Raw genomic sequence first — 18,580 nt, forward strand, 5'->3', positions numbered from 1 at the left:
ATTTAATAATCTAGTAAATCATACGTGTTCTCGGAAAGTTTTATTTCCTTCAGATCACTCAGTTTGTGTTTAAAGTCATTGAATCATAAACCACTTCTTTAAATGAAATAAAAATTTCTGAGAATGTACAATGAAACCTGTATGACTTATTGGACTTTTTTGCAGCTTTTCAGAACAGTTTGAATTTTGATTTCAAATTCTGGTCACGTTGTCCGTTATCTGAATATCAGCCCGAAGGTGACATAGATGTCTGACGGTGTAGATGTGAGCGGCGATAGGCAGTTCCAGGCCCTTGGCACTAGCGGTAGTGCGAGACCGGCGGTCCGCGACACCATCTGAAACAGAAGATGCCAATTCTGCCCTCCTTTGTGTATTTGGATTCTCTCTTTTGGTGGTGGTCGTGTCGTGTGTGCGTGGTGGACTAGGGTTCGCGTGGTGGCATCAGTTGCAATATTTGTCTCGCGGTCTTCAGTTATGGTTTTGTCCTGAGTGGAGGGTGCCGGCCTAGTCTTTGGATTGTAAACCACTTGTATATATCGATCCAATGAAATGGAATGATTTTGTAGTTTCTCTAAAAAATTGTAAAATGTATAGTGTGATGTGTCATAATAATGTTACGAGCTTGAAAGTCCGGGCAACGAGGTAAAGGTGGCAGGATTTGTCACATTTTTCGATAGAGGGAATTTATTAATATTGCAGATGCCAATTACATCTAGTCTCTATAATGATGCAATACATTAATGGCAGCACCGATGGACACAGCTAAAAATAGAGAAGTCCCGGCTTCGGTCTTTGCAGCAGCTGAGCAGCAGCACAGACACCACCAAGACTCGAAAGCGACGCCTCCAAGTGCACAAGCGCCATCGTCGTCGATCGAGAATTTTAGATTTTTACCCTAAAGACAGTCTCCGCTCCTAAAACAATGCCTTTAACAAGTCCGTTGCTAGACAAAACAAATTAAGGCTAGACCTTTAATTTTCACATGAAAGATAAAATTTTAAACTTGACATGTGTTGTCGCCCCCACTTGCATACCGCTGCTACGAAAACTGAAACACCAAGCCAATCCTCACCGCAGCAAAGACTCAAACCACCAATAATAGTCATCAATTATGGGCTTTCATAATATTCACCGCATCTAACTTCAACATGGACCAAAACATCCCCAAATGGCAACAAATAGGAGAGCTTCGCGCCACTCCCTCCATACCCCGGATGTCGCGCCAAGTCCAGCGCGTCCCATCTACTCCTCCACTCCGCGCGAAGAGGAGAACTAGGAGAACGCCATCCTCACTCACACCGTCTTTGCCGGCCAGGGGGCCATAACAACCAGCAGCGGTGGCCAGGAAGGGCCCCTAATCTGGTTTGTAGGTGAAAGAGCCGATCGCCCCGGAGCCACACGCCCGTGCGACCCGGGGCTTCATTTCCTTTTTTTTAATACAAAAACGGTATAATGGCTAAAGTCCTCTAACATCGATAAATCTGTGATTTAAGATTTAACAGCAAACACTCAAATATTCATGGATTAGACTTCCAAAGAGATAATTGTGCTAATTATTTCAAATCGATGACAACGGGTATCATACATACGAAATCTTCAATAAACCAACCATGCAGGCACAAACATATATATGTAATTTATTTGCGAGCAATGTATATTATTTGTTGAAGCAAAATACTGAAACACACCCTGAAATAAACATCAAACCCCTTATACTTCTTTATTCTTCGCCATGACTCCATAATCACTGTCATCTTTCTCTTCTGTATTGAATTAGGCGTATTCGGAAGGGTTGGCGACAAGGTAGGCCTCAATCGCCTTTAAAATGCCGAGGTAACCCTCAACAATCACCGATTGGTCCTCCGGTGCCAGCGCACCGTCGCCATCGATCCTCTCGTACTCCACCCTAAACTTGGCCACACAGGCGTCGTCCCCAGCCACCTCGAACTTCACCTCGTTCACCAGAAACTTGAGCTGGTTCCTCACCTTTCCGCCCTCCAGCACCTCAGTCCTTAGCACCCGCGCCGCGTCGTCGCGTGCCACCACGCGGTCCCTTACGAAGCTACCGCCTGAGGCAGCGGCTGCCGCGGCGCTGAGCGTCGAGGTGATGACGCTGCCAGGGCCACCATCGCCCTCCACATTCACGGCGACAAAGAAATCCGCGCAGGCCTTGAGCAAGGCCTCGCCGGAGCAGCTCACCTTCCACATCCTTTCGGCTGACACCGCCAGGGCGCATTCGTTGGTGATCACACAATCAGCCACCATTTTGACAGACCGTAAGTGTACACTGATGGATGCTGGCAAGTTCTCAGACTCGTGGTAGCTGATGCTCGTGTGTGTGTGCGTGTGTGATTCAAGGAAGTAGCTGCGTTCCTTTATTTATAGGTGCAAGAGAGTTCAGATCAAGCCTCATGCGACGCGCTCGTCAGGAGCTTTCCGAGTTCTAGACTATTGAGTACTAAGCTGTTCAATCTTATCCCATGTGTGCTGACTAGTGACTTTTTTTCTAGGGCGGCAAGATTCTAGATGGGTTGACGTGAAAGCGACGGACGGAGATTTAGTGATGCTTACCTGTGTGTTTTGCCATCCAATCAAAATCTAACAGTTATGGTTTATCCAAATTTGAAATTCGAAATTAAACCTGCCTAGAAAAATTTAACAATCTAGTAAATCATACGTGTTCTCGGAAAGTTTTATTTCCTTCAGATCACTCGGTTTGTGTTTAAAGTCATTGAATCATAAACCACTTCTTTAAATGAAATAAAACTTTCTGAGAATGTACAATGAAACCTGTATGACTTATTGGACTTTTTTGCAGCTTTTCAGAACAGTTTGAATTTTGATTTCAAATTCTGGTCACGTTGTCCGTTATCTGAATATCAGCCCGAAGGTGACATAGATGTCTGACGGTGTAGAAGTGAGCGGCGATAGGCAGTTCCAGGCCCTTGGCACTAGCGGTAGTGCGAGACCGGCGGTCCGCGACACCATCTGAAACAGAAGATGCCAATTCTGCCCTCCTTTGTGTATTTGGATTCTCTCTTTTGGTGGTGGTCGTGTCGTGTGTGCGTGGTGGACTAGGGTTCGCGTGGTGGCATCAGTTGCAATATTTGTCTCGCGGTCTTCAGTTATGGTTTTGTCCTGAGTGGAGGGTGCCGGCCTAGTCTTTGGCTTGTAAACCACTTGTATATATCGATCCAATGAAATGGAATGATTTTGTAGTTTCTCTAAAAAATTGTAAAATGTATAGTGTGATGTGTCATAATACTGTTACGAGCTTGAAAGTCTGGGCAACGAGGTAAAGGTGGCAGGATTTGTCACACTTTTCGAAAGAGGGAATTTATTAATATTGCAGATGCCAATTACATCTAGTCTCTATAATGATGCAATACATTAATGGCAGCACCGATGGACACGGCTAAAAATAGAAAAGTCCCGGCTTCGGTCTTTGCAGCAGCTGAGCAGCAGCACAGACACCACCAAGACTCGAAAGCGACGCCTCCAAGTGCACAAGCGCCATCGTCGTCGATCGAGAATTTTAGATTTTTACCCTAAAGACAGTCTCCGCTCCTAAAACAATGCCTTTAACAAGTCCGTTGCTAGACAAAACAAATTAAGGCTAGACCTTTAATTTTCACATGAAAGATAAAACTTTAAACTTGACATGTGTTGTCGCCCCCACTTGCATACCGCTGCTACGAAAACTGAAACACCAAGCCAATCCTCACCGCAACAAAGACTCAAACCACCAATACTAGTCTTCAATTACGGGCTTTCATAACATTCACCGCATCTAACTTCAACATGGACCAAAACATGTCCCCGGATGGCAAAAAATGCGGGCATTACCCTTCAGGTACCCAACATTGTCCTACCTCCTTTGGCCCAACAAGGGGCCCATGAGAATCACCGCAGCCCAAGATGGACCAGTACGTCGGTTGCAACGGAGGAAACCTAGAAGGAGACGGATTCTAGATGGACAAGGAAAGGAAACGTCGAATAAGGAAAGGATAGACTAGATCTTACTGTAACATAGTTGAATTCGTGTAGGACTCTCGAGACCTGGCCTCCTATATAAATGCCAGGAGAGGGCTTGCCGGAGGACATCGATTCAACCTACACAATCCCGCATACACCAAATCCTAGAAACCTTACCTACCGGCGAGATCACCACAACGCAGTCTATCTGCTTCCCCATGGTAACCTTTTTCATCAATAAATCAAGATCAGACAAGAAGGAGTAAGGGCTTTACCTCATCGAGGGCCCCGAACCTGGGGAAATCACGCCTTTTGTTCGTTTGGTATCTGATGTATCATGCTAACCTGCAGGATCCCGTCAACTCTAAGCCCCTCATGGTGGGCATTGCCGAGGAGCCCCCTCGTCAATGGGTGCGCAGGACCGAATTCCATCATATCCAGCAATCTCCAGGCATGAGGCATCCAAGGGAGTTCGCCAGTGGAGCCTTCCAAACCTCGAACTTCGGTCAGATCAAGGATCTTCGTCTTGGCATGAGAGGAACCTTTTTTTAAATGGGGACCCCGGGTGAGAGGAACCCTAGGACCACCTCCATTATTCGAACCAGACCCGCAGGCCACTCTGTGTGAACCGCACCGAGCGGAGACCACGAGCATGTCCAGGCACAAACCATGCTAGGAGGCCAAGCCCACCCCCTCCCGAGCAGGTTCGACCAGCCCCTCACCGACATGAACGATCTTGGGATACGTTGCCCCGCCAAGATCTCGTCGAGATCCATGGCCAAGCACCACCAAGCATATGGATGAAATGCCTCCAGGCGTGACCCCACGCCACTCCAATAGCCGCGAAGGCCGGAGCATACTAGGAGGGTTGCCACCCTTGGTCCAAGCCATCTCGCGGCGCCATGGGAGGAGACAACCCCACCACCGTCGTTTCACGGGCTTCGCCCGATAGCCTCCACGGGCGGCTACGAGATATGGGATGGGGAGGAAGGGTGGCGGCGGAGATTTCCACTACTGCGAAAATTCTTATAGCTGCAATTGCTCGCATGGCGCGAGAATGGAAGTTCGCCGGTGACATGGGTATGCCATATCGGGTCTTAGGCATTGATATCACTGGTATAAAGCCCATGAGGGAATAGAGGAAAGCCCACGAAGAAGTCTGGAGGAATACGAAGGAATCCTATTAGGAAAGCTAAGCCCATATCGGGTGAACCGACATGAACTGTAACTCGACCTCGAGGTGGACTCTGAGACCCAGCCCGCTATATATTGGTTGGGAGGAGCCACCGAGAGGGGGCAGATCGAATCAGAGAAAATACCTTTGTAACCCTAATTCCACATATTGTAATCTTGGCGATTTGCCCTTGATAGTAATATTCGTCGGCTGCCTAAGTTTGGTTGACTAGTCTTTTGATTCGCCGGTGTCCTCCTTCCTGAAACCCAAGTTCATCACAATGGGCATTGACCAAGTTAACCCTTTGTCATTAGCATCGTCTGTGGGAAGCTTGGACGCTGGAAACACGAAGTCGACGGCCTCTTCTTCAAGTAAAAAACTCGACTAGATCGGGGGATCAGGTGCGTTTCGAATCGACAATTTTTCGTCCGCACCCACCCACCCTTCTGGCGACTTTAGCCAAGGGAAGGACTCGACGATCGGAAACTACATCGGAACGCAAGAATTTTTTCGCCGGTCGGAACCGATCCATTCAGAGTCGACGGCGGGAGCATCGGCTTCAAAAACTTCATCGGCATCGTCCATCGGATTCACGGGTGGTAAACACTCGGCCAAGATGGCACATACCAACGTCGGATCCGCGGCAAGCTTGGGAGATCTCGTCGAGTAACAAGGAAGTTGGTGAGCTGAAGCAGTTGAACATAACGCAAGCTGAGGTCATGAGGAAAGAAGGAGGAATATGAGGCAGAAAGAGAGGCCTATAAGACAAAGAAAGAAGCATTGAAGGAAGAGAAGAGAAAGTTGGAGTATATGCTCTATGACCCGCTGAAGGTTAGTAATGGAAACAAAGACAAGCTCAAGAGGATTAGGGAAGTTTGTGATGAGTGATCTCATCTGTAATGATTTAATGTACAATTGAAGTCAGTGAAGTCAATAATTTAAGTTGCTTTGTATGTGTTCTGTACCCATATTTGTTGTTAGGGTACAAATATGTTTGAACTAGTATGTGAATCTTGTCTTATTTGTCAACATGTGAGACCTCTGTGCAATCAAATATCTGGTTGTATGTTTGTTACACATGCCTCAAATCGTGTCTTATATGCCTACTGAATATCGGATGTACTGACTACTTGCTAGCTAACTGGACATGGAAGTCATCTTCCCCTTTTTATGACAGAAATCAACCATTTTTGTGGATGTAAATGACAGGGAACCACCATCCTTTTGCAGACACAAATACTGATAACTTATCAGTTATATTAGCAACCACTAATAGACGGGTAGAATTCACTTATCCATTATACATTACATAATTGGTTCACACATTACATAATTGGTTCACACATTACACAAAGTGTTTCACACATTACATAATTGGTTCACACAAAGCACCTCTCTTTCTCTTCTTTAAGGCAATCAGTCTCTCCTCTCATTCAGCTCACATTCTTCATCAGATTCAACGCCAACTTCAGGTTCTTGCATGTAATCTTCTTCTTCTTCCATATCATCTAACCAGCGTTCTTTGTCTTTTGCCATTTGTTCTTCAGCATCAGCAGTCTGCTTGTCCTTGTTCATAGTATTGCTCTGCTAGGTGCACAGGTAAAGCATAGCTAAATCTTCAGTTAACTGTACACACTCCTAGCTTGGTAAAACCACACCATTATCATCCACTGCGTAAACAATAGGGTCACCTATTTCTGATATCGGAATTTGCTCTTGTACTGTTGCTCTGTGGATGTTAGCCGGCGGTGTGCTACCTCCCTTAATTACAGTCAAAGTTATGCACTTCTTCTCCTCATAAAGTTCAACCATCACCTAGCTCATTCCATCCAGTAGTTCCATCCCAGGCTCCCAGCTACCCCGGCCCTCTTTCCTTTTCTTTCACATAATACATGCAGTCATTCATTTCATACCCCTCTTCCTCAATTAGAGCTAACAAGTTGATGTATGTGATGTCCGATCGGTATAAATAGCGCTCCAAATTGTCTTGCCATCTAAATTGAACCTTACATCCCATTCATCATCCAGTCTACAGATATTGAGATGAACAACATTTAATTCTCGATTTTGCATTCCAAACCGTAGCCCAAAACGGTAACATAGAGGAAAAGATGTGAGAGAAATCTCTTACTCGATGCCGCCGAGGAATCTAGATGTCCAGCGGGTGCTATCAGCAGGGCGCTCCTTCCAAACCTTGGCCACGGCGGCGGCAGCTGCCTTCTCGGGTGAAGAAAACTTGAGGGCCGCCGGTTCGAGCTCCCACCTCAATCAAGGTCCGCCGGGTTCGAGCTCCAACATCAATCAAGTTCTGCCACGAGTAGGCCCGCCAGATCAGCAGAGTCTCTGTTGCCACCCTTTCCCTCAACGCCAGCGTCTCTTACGGCTCCGGCGCCACCGACCGGCGAGGTAGGGCCGGACGAATTTGCCACCGCCATGGCTTCTGCGCGTGAGCGGGAGAGGAATAAGTGAGGTCTACAGCCTCCAACCCTGTCGGAACGGGGGATGTTAGGCACCGACCGCGCCGCTAACGGACATCTACGGCGCTGCCATCGAACCGTCTATCCACCGCCACGTTAGCCTGCAATTGGGCACAACAACATGTCAGTTTCCTGATTAAAACTTGATCGGACGTGAATCACTAGTATATGTTACGTGTTAACCGTAGGGCGGTGGTTTTTTAAAACCCTAACATAAAGTTGTGGTTTTTTGTTACACATGCCTGAAATGTGATGGTTTTCTGTAATTATGTCTTCTGAACATGGGTAGTACTGAAACCAGTAAACAAGTCCAAAGCGGCACGAGTTGACATTGCTGAGCTTATTGAGTTGTACTCTCATGTTGTTGGCTACTAAGAAATTTTGTTCAACATCATATTTCACACATCATGCTCGTAGCCTACAAGAATAAGAGGTGTGTGTTTTTACGGACAAGAATATGAGGTGTTTATAAAAGAAGAGGAATAAATAGATGAGTTAGTAATAAGAAATTGCCGAATTACATTTACTAGGAAACATACCCGTGCGTTGCGACGGGAGATAAAAATTGGCATCAAGAAGGGTCACAAAGTTTGAAGACTGTAGTGGCAAGTTGCAGGTTTCTACCGACTTTTCATATGAGCCATGCCGGAAAATATTGTTTAGTCTTTCAATTCACATGGAAAACAAAGTATACAGACGTTCAGAGATAACAACTTCTTTCTCGTCGGAGTACTCTGTGTAGCCAATGGTCGCCGACCATGGCCTGTGCAGACTGGTCATACTGCACGCGTGAGACAGCTTCAACTAAATCCTTGAGATAACGAACTGACGAATTCATGTATCCATATCCATTGTTTGTTGGAAGAACATAACCTGATTACACCGCTGATATTCCATTGTTTGTTGGAAGAACATAACCTTTTTTTTTAGAACAATGGAAGAACATAACCTGATTACACCCTGATATCTCTTTTTCGCATGCCATCGGCACGGCATAAGAAGTGATTGCCTACTTTAAATGTTTCTACTCCGGTGATATGTTGGTATACATAACCAATCACAATTGACTGGTCCCATGTCATCTTCTTCTGTTTCTTCAAGAAGGACGTGGTGCATGCATATAAGTGGAGAGGTCGGTGATCCCATAGCATCCGTGGTTGTTAGCTAATGCATATTGTTGGTGCCGATCCATGTTTGCTTTAGCTCGCACACACCTCGCTTTAAATCGCTGAGAATCCAAATAGTTGGTTGAAGCCAAGAAAATCGATCAGCACTCCAGGCCGCCGTGTATGTTTGAATCTTGTCGGAAAACAATAAACGTACCTGTATTGCAAATACACGGAGCTACGATCCATGTTTTTTTTGTGAGTAAAGGAACTGGAGCAAAGACGAAATCTGATCAGAGGCAAAATCGTCGCTTCTCTTCCCTCCGGTCACCACAGCACTCTTTCCAATCGGCAAGCTGTAAGATAATTAAAAGCGGACTGCAAGCCATGGCCGGCCGCTGTAGCACTCTCGCGTCCCTCCCAGTGCCGGCCACTGCGGGTCTGCGGCCATCTTTTCTTATACCGGGAAGTCGGGAACCTCGGCCTCCATCGGCGTCGCGTTGAGGTCGAAGAGCCGGTGCTCATCTGTTTTGGGCGCCGGTATTATATATGGTCGCCTGTGAGGCGCTTGGGCGATTGCCAACACGAGCTGGACACGGTCACGCGGAAACAACTATGGCTCTTGACTGGGCCGGCCTACGCTCAAGGATTGATCGGAAAGAAAAAGCGGGTTTTGACTTGCCGGTGGCAGGTCTTGTAATTTGGATAAAAATTATGGGTAATAAAAGACGGACGAACAAGAAACCTTATTTTCTTTATTATTAGGTATAGATTTGTTACATGCGAGCCCCAGAAAACAGGAGTTCGACCATGACCTTCGGGTGTTCTTAAGATCACCAGGATTGTTTACCTTGTTATACGAGGAAAAATTGGGATCAATCATATATTTCTAGTTTAACTAATTCCTCCGATATAGTTCATCCATGATCGCACAGTTAACTGCGAGAGTGCGAGGCAAAGGAGAACCCTAGCTGGAGTACAAATCATGCTAAAACAAACACCAAGAGGTCACGGAAGCATGTATGGTCGGTGGAGATCCGAACATGTCTAATTAGGCCTCCATATTCACCGAGCAAATACTGCGTGGAATCACCGTGATCTCTCTTGGCTGAATTTTAGACCTACTCTTCAGGATTCGCGACGAGGTATGCCTCGACCTTCTTGAGTAGGCCAAGGTACCCCGTGGTAAGGATCGCCGCCTGGTCCACCGGCGACAGCGTCCCGCCGCGGAGCCTCTCATACTCCACCCTGAGCTTGGCCACGCAGGCACCCTCCCCGTCCGCCTCCAACCTCGCCTCGACCACCTGCGACTTGAGCTGGGTGCTCACCTTGCCGCCCTCCAGCACCTCCGTCCGGAGCACTCGCGCGGCGCCGTCGCGCGCCACCAGGCGGGTCCTCATCACGCAGGCGCCCGCCTTCGCCGCTGCCGCCGGGCTGAGCGTCAGGGTGGTGACGCTTCCAGGCCCGCCGTCGCCCTCCACGTCCACGGCCTCGATGAAGCCCGCGCAGGCCTTGAGCAGTGCCTCCTTGTTGTCTCCGGCGCAGGCCACCTTCCACATCCGGTCGGCAGACACTGCCAGGCCGCACTCCTCGGTGATGACACAACCGGCCGCCATCTTATCAGTGGATCGGTGCGGGCAAGTTCTTGCAGACGATGACTGTGTGCGGTTCAAGGAAAAGCCTACTGCGTACATATTTGATGTACTGCGGTACTGGTGAGATTGGACTAAGGAGGTGGATCACACGTATGGAATCTTGGAACATTCAGAGTTCTAGTAGTATTTGATGTAGACGTTCAGAGTTGAATCTTCTTCCCACTTCCCTTGTGCTAGCCTCGTCAAGGTTGGCGTGCCAGGAAAATCTGAACTAGCGGGCCACCTTCGTGGATGGGAAAGGGAAGCAACAGATGCTAGGTGAAGAAGCTTTTGCCGATCTGAAGTTCTAAACTCATGAGATCGATAGGATCAGAGAAGGAGACCCGATGTATCCATGGAGGCGGAGACGAGATGAATGGGGGAAAGCTTTGAGAGCCAGCCGATCAGTGATCTCGTGAAGGTCTTCCTTTTTATAGTAAAGGAATATATTAATATCCTGAAGATATCAATTACATCTAGTTTGTGCAATAACCCAATACCCTAATTATTATAGGGATGCACACAACTAAATAAAAAATTAAAAAAGAAAAAGAAGTATTGCTATAGTGTTCTAGTCCTTACGTAGTAGCACAAACATCATCATGACAACACCTAGAGTTCAAGTTCTTCAAAAGCGACACCTCGAAGAAAAAACAGTGCACGACACCATTATCACTCGATTATAGATCTTACATTTTCATTATGAAGAAAGTCCCCCTCTCAAAAAATGCCTTCAACATGGAATGAGTGGCGCACCGCCAGCCTCCACCTCACCTCTCTGGTCATCTCCGGGGCCTAGACTGCAAGTCCACGCCACCGCCACCCCGCCTCTGCCCGAGAAGCGCCACCGCAGAGCCCTCCCATGCCCTCCGTCTATGCAGAAGCCAGCGGCAGCACCAGCCCTGGCCAACCTAAGGGTTTTTCTTCATGTTGGAGTTGTCTCTATGTTTTGAAAGTAGGGTTCGACTCGATTTCAAATGAAACCCAAACGAGCCATAGTTCGTTTTTTTGTTTGGTTTGGAAATTACAGGTGGAGACGTGGAGTAGAAACCACAACTGAAATCAAAATCGTGTTGCAGAGGGCTGGTAGCCGACGGTGTATGCGTACATGCACAAAAACGTTGAAGTATGAGAACCAACATGAGGTTGGGTGGTTAGGAGGGTGACATCTGTGTGTCTCATAAAGGCAGAATATTCATCAGTGGGAGGCGACGTTCCCGTTGACCGCGAGGCGTCTTTGGTGACTTCATCAATTTCAAGATCCATTCCGCAGGCAGTCTTCCGAAGGTGCTCATAGGGGTAGGATGTGCGTTTGTGCGTGATGAGTGTATGCGCGTGCATGTGAGCGTCTACGTTTGTACTGTATTTCTATAAAAAAAAATCATCCAAAATATTTGTAAACTTGGAGGCTTCAAATATTCTTAGCTCTCAAACCATATACCCACCCGATTTGCGGTCTATCTAACATGTCGGTCTTGTATTCTTCAAAATTAGATCGTATGTACATATATTCTGGTGATGGCCAAAATGCCAAAACAAAAAAATAATTGTCATGACGAACAGTTCGTCTTTTCTCTGACGGTTGCTAGTTTTCTTACATGCTCCATTACCCCTTTACGAACTCAAGTTTTTTTTCTTGCCAATGTCGACCGGATATGAATGGTTGTGTACATCTTAGTTACATATAGGCTGGGTGTAAAATATTTTAAGTAATAAAACGTCATTTATCAACAAAAAGACTCATTGGAAAATAAAACTTAGTAGAGAAAACCTGAAACCAAATATACCCAAGTTTTTTTTTCTGCTTGCCTACACATGGAATGATCTTAGGAGAGGTTCAATGCGTCACCAAACGGTAGGAACATACTTGGGTTCCTACCGGGCGTCCTGTTGGTCCCATATTTTGTCATCAACTTGGTCGGAGACATCATGATAAGGTCGCTCAAAGAATCCATTAATGTCTTGATCCAATCCAGTGGTTGTTTATCAATTTTTGAATGGGAGAGAGCGAAAAAAAATAGCTGGTGTATTTTGTCCTCAATTCCTCTCGGCAATAAAGCACTGAAATTTGCAGTTAGCAGTAAATACACTGAATTTTCACAGGTGGCAGTAAATCCACTGAAGCTGCAGCGGCTGCATTCTGCGTTATGTAAATCCACATCTTCCTTTGACTGGCGTCAAACGAACTTGAAAATGCCGTACCATCTGAAACTTTCTTTTGGGTGTATCTTGTACAATGATATGATGCATCACATGGCCAGTCCAGTTTTCTCTGACCCCAACCGGGATCCAATGCCGTTGTTTTTATCACAGAATCTTCTGCCTCGTTGTTACCTTGATTCCAAATTTTGTGATGAAGGTACTGCAGCTTACTCACATTAAGTGAAAACGGCTACTACTGCAGCAGTACACCAACTATTTCATGAGCAGTAGATGCAGGCAACTTGGCGCCAGGAGATTGATTGCTTCCCAGTCCCAGTGTACATTGTACAATCTTGGCAAAGACAGCAGGCTGGTTGCACATGCTGCCACCCCAAATGAGGTCACATGAGACATTAGCTTCACCAGAAAACCAGCTAATCATCAGTGCCAGACAGCCTCTTCTTCCTGGATAACATTTATCTTGTGATTGTCAAAGTGAGAGCTGGCCAAGCTTGCATAAATGGCAACCCCAGGATGAGCTAGCTCAATGGCCTTTGGCATGACGACAAAGCAAAGGTAATAAATCCCCAAGGAGAAGACAAAGAAAAGACATCCACATCAGCCTAACAACCCCATTGACACCAATTCATTTGACACCAAGGACGACAAGGGGCATGCGGGGCTACAGAGGCCAGCCTGTGCATTCCAGGCTAACCATGTGATGATGTTCTATTGGATGCTCACAAGATGATTGGATGTACAGGGCCACTAAATATGATGTGTTTATTTTATATAATGAAACAGACAATGGTATGAAGCAACTCAACAGCCTACCGAACAAAATTTCTTACACATTGAATAAAGAAATGTAACTGTACAAGAAAAAGCGCCTTGCAGTCCATACCCCCACCGGAGTTGTCCTTCAAGAACGCAGACAGAATTGTATTATGAGCCTCAATGCTGACTGTACGAGAGCGATGAATCTTTGATGTACCTCTTGGGAAAGAATGTTGGGGAAAAAGATGGTGATGGGAACTAGAGCCTAGATGTCTCCGAATTGTACATGCAATGAAAAGGAGGTACTCTATGCATTTACGCTGCCGCAAGAGCATGGTAGCTAAGGACGGAGGAGCACATGGAAGAATTTGATGATTGACTGTGGAGATCGGAGCAAGGTTTGGGAAATACCGACTCAGAGTATCCAGAAATGTCGGAGCAAGACCAAAAGGCGGAATGTGTTGCATCGGCCATGACGAAACTGATATTGGAGAGGCAAATATTGGTGAAAGGGTCACCACTAATTCCCGACAAAACTCCTGCAACTGAGATGTTTGTTCCAACCATGTTTTGTAAGGTGAATCCACTGATCAATGGGAGTGCAGAAGGATCAAAATGGTCGTCTGGATGGCTTGAACAATCACCGGTAAACTCAATAGCAACATGGACATCCTCCATTTGGACATCTGATACTGTCGCATCTCTTATATAACCTCCACGGCCTGGTGCAGTCTTGAAGGAGATGCCTCTGGATGAACCATGGATATGAAGCTGATCAACATGAACATCCAAGATCCCACCAGACATCTCACTCCCAAATGCAATAGCAGCACCCAATGAGGCTTGCAGATCCACTCTACTAATGTGAATGCCTGAGGTTGGCTTTCCAAATGTAATGCCGTAGTTGTCCCACCCACTTTTCAATGAGATGGCGTCATGACCGACGCTAATTATGCTGTCCTCAATGCACACATTTGAGCATGAATCTGCAATAAACACGACAAATAAATTATTAGAACTTTTCAGGCATGTGGATAGACAACTAGTAAGAAAAAATGACATAAGCAATTTTAAATAAACAATAACATTTTAAATACATACATTTCCTCTTTCTTCTATTTCCTGAGTAAGTTATATGTAGTAGCTTCTCAAATGCATCTAAATGCACATAATGGGAACCTAAGCTAATATAGACATGTTAATATAATGGGAACCTAAGCTAATATGGACATGTTAGTAGAACTTGTATAATGGGGAACCTAAGCTAATATAGACATGTTAGTAGAACTTGTATAATGGTGAAAAAACTTTGTGTAAGTGAAATTTAGGATATAGACATCCAACCAAAAGCAAATAGATAATATAGGTTCAATATGATGCATGTATTTTACTAAAGTTCATAGCACGCGAAAAGCAATGTTACCTGGAACGATTCCATCAGTGAGTGGAGCATCCAATGATGTCTGAATTGTGACATTACGAACCGTTATATTACTGGAAGAAGGCAACATAACATGTCCTTAAGAAATTGGCCAATCCATGCCTCAAAGATTAATAATAATAAAATTTAGAGTACTTGTCTGAAAGAATATGTCAACAGACCTGCAATACACAGGATGTATAGCCCAAGCTGGGGAATTCAAGAATGTCAAATTTGAAACCACAATTTCTTTAGAATCCTCAAACTCCACGAGATGAGGGCGACTATAGTTCAACTTATTTGACCGAAACCAGTTCCACCATGTCAAACCCTGGCCATCGATGATTCCGTTGTTCCCTGTAGAAAATGTATTTTCAGTTGTAATTATTGATCGGATACTAAAACAGATAACGTACCAGATAAAACTCTGATGTCCCCACAAAAGATTTTATTTACCAGTAATTACAACATCTGTAACATTGTGCCCATTTATTAAGCTGCGATGTCTTGGACCTGGAAGATCAATTCCTTGCCCGTATGATGGCAAAGGTTCCACAATTGGCCATTGTGAAACATCCTGCAGCGCAAGTGCGAATACAGACAGTTAATTTTGGGTACAATGAGTAGGGTTTAGGGACTCAACTCAGGAGACATAAAAGAACAAATGGAGTGCAATAAAGTTGTGTTTCCTCGACTATGCTATCATATTTCTTATCATCTCAAACTTCAAAACAGTGTAGTTTTAAAGCTACCATCCATTTCTCACTGTGCAGAAAAAATATTATGTGTTTGGCAGGCAATCAAAATTGGCCTACTAGCAGGCATGATTAGAGAAAACGACTTGACTTCAAAACAATGCAAACAAGAATTTTCTTTCCTTGGGCACAGCCCTCACATGGACAGCTGTGTGTCACCATCCGGTACCCGTATTAATGAGGAATGACAAAACACATAAGTAGATAGTCAAACAAAAATACCACTAGTGTTTACTGAAGTCCTACTCGCACAAGAACACCAAGAATAAGAATTTTCATAGTATTTTTTTAAATTTCTGCTAGACCAAAACAATGATTATACAAACAAGATGACATTTTTCCAGGTAAAAATTTAATATTGTGTAAGACCTTTACCTAGAAAATGTCAAAATCATTCCAACTAGGCATCTTCCACCAACCAACCATACATAAACAACAAATAAAGAACAGCAGAACGTTAATTCAACCGAAAGTGATAGATAAATCCGCATTCATACAACGATAACCCATACTGTCCGTGCGACGCAATGCAATGCAACAATGCTCAACAATAAATTGATGGCTAGAAAACATCCTAAGCTCCTACTGCCGATGCGATATGATAGCCGTAGGCATCTCATATCAACCCACAGAATAGGAAAACATCTGAATCTATGAAATCAACTGGAACTCTGCAAAATGTTCATGTGTATAGAATGAGAAAATTTTAGGATCACAGATGTGATGAACAACCTTGGTGCCGACGATAACAGCGTCTTTCTCCAAGAATAGTGTGAGGTGACTGGTGAGGCTGAAGCTGCCGGTGAGCCACCGCCCCTTGGGAACATAGAGCTGCGCGCCACCCTTGTCGGCGAAAGACCGCAGGTAGAAGATGGCGTTCTGGAAGGGTACCGTGTTGATGGTCACGCCGTCACCAATGGCCCCAAACTCGGTGATCGTTACGCTGTGCGGCCGCGGCCGCCCGCCATACCCCTTGCATTGTGCCTCCCCCTGGACGAGGCCCATAACGGCCATCAGCGATGCCAGAACCACCTGCAACAACCAGAGCAGCCAGTCAATCAGGGAAGTAAACAGGCGATAAACAAGAAACATCACACTGAATCACAAGATCTTGAATTTGGGGAGAAGAAACGAATCAGAGCAAATCAAGAACCCAGCTCCACGCGGCGCCGGGCAACAACCAAATAAATCCATCAATCGGAGAAGGAGACCGCAGCGAGAGCGAGAAAACCGACTTCGCGGGTCGAAGACCACAGGAAATTACTTAATCCAAGCGGTGATCAGACATACTTACTAGCCTCGCCATGAGTGTCCCCCCTTTGCGGCGGAAGGGGGGAAAGCGGAGCGGCGAACCAGAGACGGGGGCCACGGGAAGACGGAGCTCCGGGAAACGCAGGACAGGGAGACTGAGGTGTGCTGCTGAGCTGAGCAATTAGGATGGACTGAAGAGAGCGAGAGACAGAGAGGAGGCGGGGGAGAGAGAAGAAGAAGAAGAAGAAACAGCAGAGCTGAAGACTTGATTGGTATGTTACAGCTTGGCTTGTATTTGTTTATTAGATTTAGTCTCCAGTATAGACCTCTAGGTATAAATTGAGCCCGTTAATATGACTACATCTGAATTTCGGACTTTTGTTTCTCATGATGTGAGTTTATGTTCTAAATGAAATTTTATGACATGCTATACTCAATTATTTTCAGACTTTTGTAGCATGGGTTTCGACATTGGGTGCACAGACTACATTTCTGGTGTAAAGTGATATACTGGCAATGATTGTACGAGACATAATGTGATACACTGCAGACCTTTGATAATCGGTAGTCTACGAAAGTCTCACAGTAAACTTAATTTGGGCCCCATTGAGCAGCTGGGGCAATAATTATAGTGACAGGTGGTGTTGTGGTCTCTGCAGGTGGACCTATTTGTTGCATGTGGTACTCCTTAATACTACCACACTTGGATGCTTGATTTGGGGCTCCTTTGCAGATAAACTTGACAAAGTTTTTCAGATGATATATCTTTATACTAATATAAATATATGTAACATCCCAAGTTTTTCAATAAAGAGACAAAGAGAGAATTTCCCAAATACCAAAATTGAGAACCAACAAAAACTTTTTCTCATCATATAGTGCTATGCATATAGGTCACTTGATTGTTTACTTGAGTGTGCATTTGACCATGTTATGTGCTTGTGTGTTTACACTCATACCTAAACCCTAACATTGATCTTTAGATCACCCAAATACAAGAGAAAAGAAATAAGAAAAGAAAAGAGAAAATCCATCTCCACACACACACATGGCTTATGCCATTTTTGCAAATACTTAACCTAGACCACTTTGGCTTGCACCATTGGTTGTAAATGGTTACTAAACACTTTTAAACACTTTTGGAAGTGAAGAAACTCAAATCAAACCAAAATCAAATTCAATTTCTAAGTTACATGCAATATGGTCACATGTGACAATTTTAACCTGATGCCTACTTTGAGACCTGTTGTTTCAAGTTTTCTCAACTAAACTTTGCCCAACCTTTGCACCTCATCCAAGACAACATAAAAGTGAACAACTTTGCTCAAGCAACCCTATACAAATTCTTGCTGGTTTCAAAGTTTTCATCAAGCAAAGTTGGAACCAGAAGCAAAAGTGAAGATCATGTGCATTTTGGATTTTTGCATTTCAACTCCTTTTTGACCACCACCACCACCAATCTACTGCAAATAATATATGATTACACTCCACCAAAATTCAATTCAAATTTTGAAAATAAAGTTCTTGCGGGCATTTCGTCGAACACTTGGTGAGCAGCACCCTGCCAACTCCATACATCAAACAAACCAGTGGGTTTTAGCCCAAACCATCAAGCCTAGCTCAGCAAATGTACTCCCCTGACCTCCCTCTACCCTGCCAAACACACCAGACAAGAAGTGGTACACACAACCATCATCATTTGACCAAAACCATGCCATGCCGTGGCATGGCATGAGCTCACCATGCCCACTTGCTCTCTGGCCATCTCCACCGTGCACCACCTTGCCAACTAGCTTCCCCACACTCCACTGATCGTCTTGGACACGAGCCTCGACAAAATGGTGCACCGGACGCACCAAAAACGTGACG

The 18,580-nt window shown here is 45.2% G+C and overlaps 3 protein-coding genes across 4 annotated transcripts; all 3 read right to left on the minus strand.

The window, feature by feature from the left end:
* Nucleotides 1–1,602: 1,602 nt before the first annotated feature.
* LOC127299296 (major pollen allergen Aln g 1) lies at nucleotides 1,603–2,363 on the minus strand. Its single transcript, XM_051329241.2, has one exon. The coding sequence runs from the start codon at nucleotides 2,263–2,265 to the stop codon at nucleotides 1,774–1,776; it is 492 nt and encodes a 163-aa protein (XP_051185201.1). The 5' UTR covers nucleotides 2,266–2,363; the 3' UTR covers nucleotides 1,603–1,773.
* A 7,238-nt stretch (nucleotides 2,364–9,601) lies between these two features.
* On the minus strand, nucleotides 9,602–10,412 carry LOC127299298 (uncharacterized). Its single transcript, XM_051329243.2, has one exon. It carries the CDS (start codon nucleotides 10,346–10,348, stop codon nucleotides 9,854–9,856), a length of 495 nt encoding a protein of 164 aa, XP_051185203.1. The 5' UTR covers nucleotides 10,349–10,412; the 3' UTR covers nucleotides 9,602–9,853.
* Nucleotides 10,413–13,126: 2,714 nt separating this feature from the next.
* Nucleotides 13,127–17,014, minus strand: LOC127299299 (probable polygalacturonase). 2 transcript variants are annotated; one of them, XM_051329245.2, is made up of 6 exons: nucleotides 16,751–17,014; nucleotides 16,193–16,492; nucleotides 15,162–15,282; nucleotides 14,888–15,062; nucleotides 14,709–14,779; nucleotides 13,127–14,271 (listed from the first exon to the last, which is right to left on the minus strand). In XM_051329245.2, the coding sequence occupies exons 2-6, from the start codon at nucleotides 16,472–16,474 to the stop codon at nucleotides 13,601–13,603; spliced, it is 1,320 nt and encodes a 439-aa protein (XP_051185205.1). In that variant the 5' UTR covers nucleotides 16,475–16,492; nucleotides 16,751–17,014; the 3' UTR covers nucleotides 13,127–13,600. The 2 variants fall into 2 exon arrangements, with proteins under 2 accessions (XP_051185205.1, XP_051185204.1); XM_051329244.2 differs by having other exon boundaries at nucleotides 16,755–17,013.
* Between the last annotated feature and the right edge of the window lie 1,566 nt (nucleotides 17,015–18,580).

Source organism: Lolium perenne, chromosome 5 (assembly GCF_019359855.2).
Source record: "Lolium perenne isolate Kyuss_39 chromosome 5, Kyuss_2.0, whole genome shotgun sequence".
In the NCBI taxonomy this organism is placed as follows: domain Eukaryota; kingdom Viridiplantae; phylum Streptophyta; class Magnoliopsida; order Poales; family Poaceae; genus Lolium; species Lolium perenne.

What these genes read in the sequence shown, in the direction of transcription:
- LOC127299296 (XM_051329241.2), bottom strand. Translation starts at nt 2,265, where the DNA reads ATGGTGGCTGATTGTGTGATCACCAACGAATGCGCCCTGGCGGTGTCA.
- LOC127299298 (XM_051329243.2), bottom strand. Translation starts at nt 10,348, where the DNA reads ATGGCGGCCGGTTGTGTCATCACCGAGGAGTGCGGCCTGGCAGTGTCT.
- LOC127299299 (XM_051329244.2), bottom strand. An exon ending in CTGTTATCGTCGGCACCAAG is followed by an intron (nt 15,283 to 16,192) that starts GTTGTTCATCAC and finishes CTTGCGCTGCAG; the next exon opens with GATGTTTCACAATGGCCAAT. An exon ending in ATACATCCTGTGTATTGCAG is followed by an intron (nt 14,780 to 14,887) that starts GTCTGTTGACAT and finishes GCCTTCTTCCAG; the next exon opens with TAATATAACGGTTCGTAATG.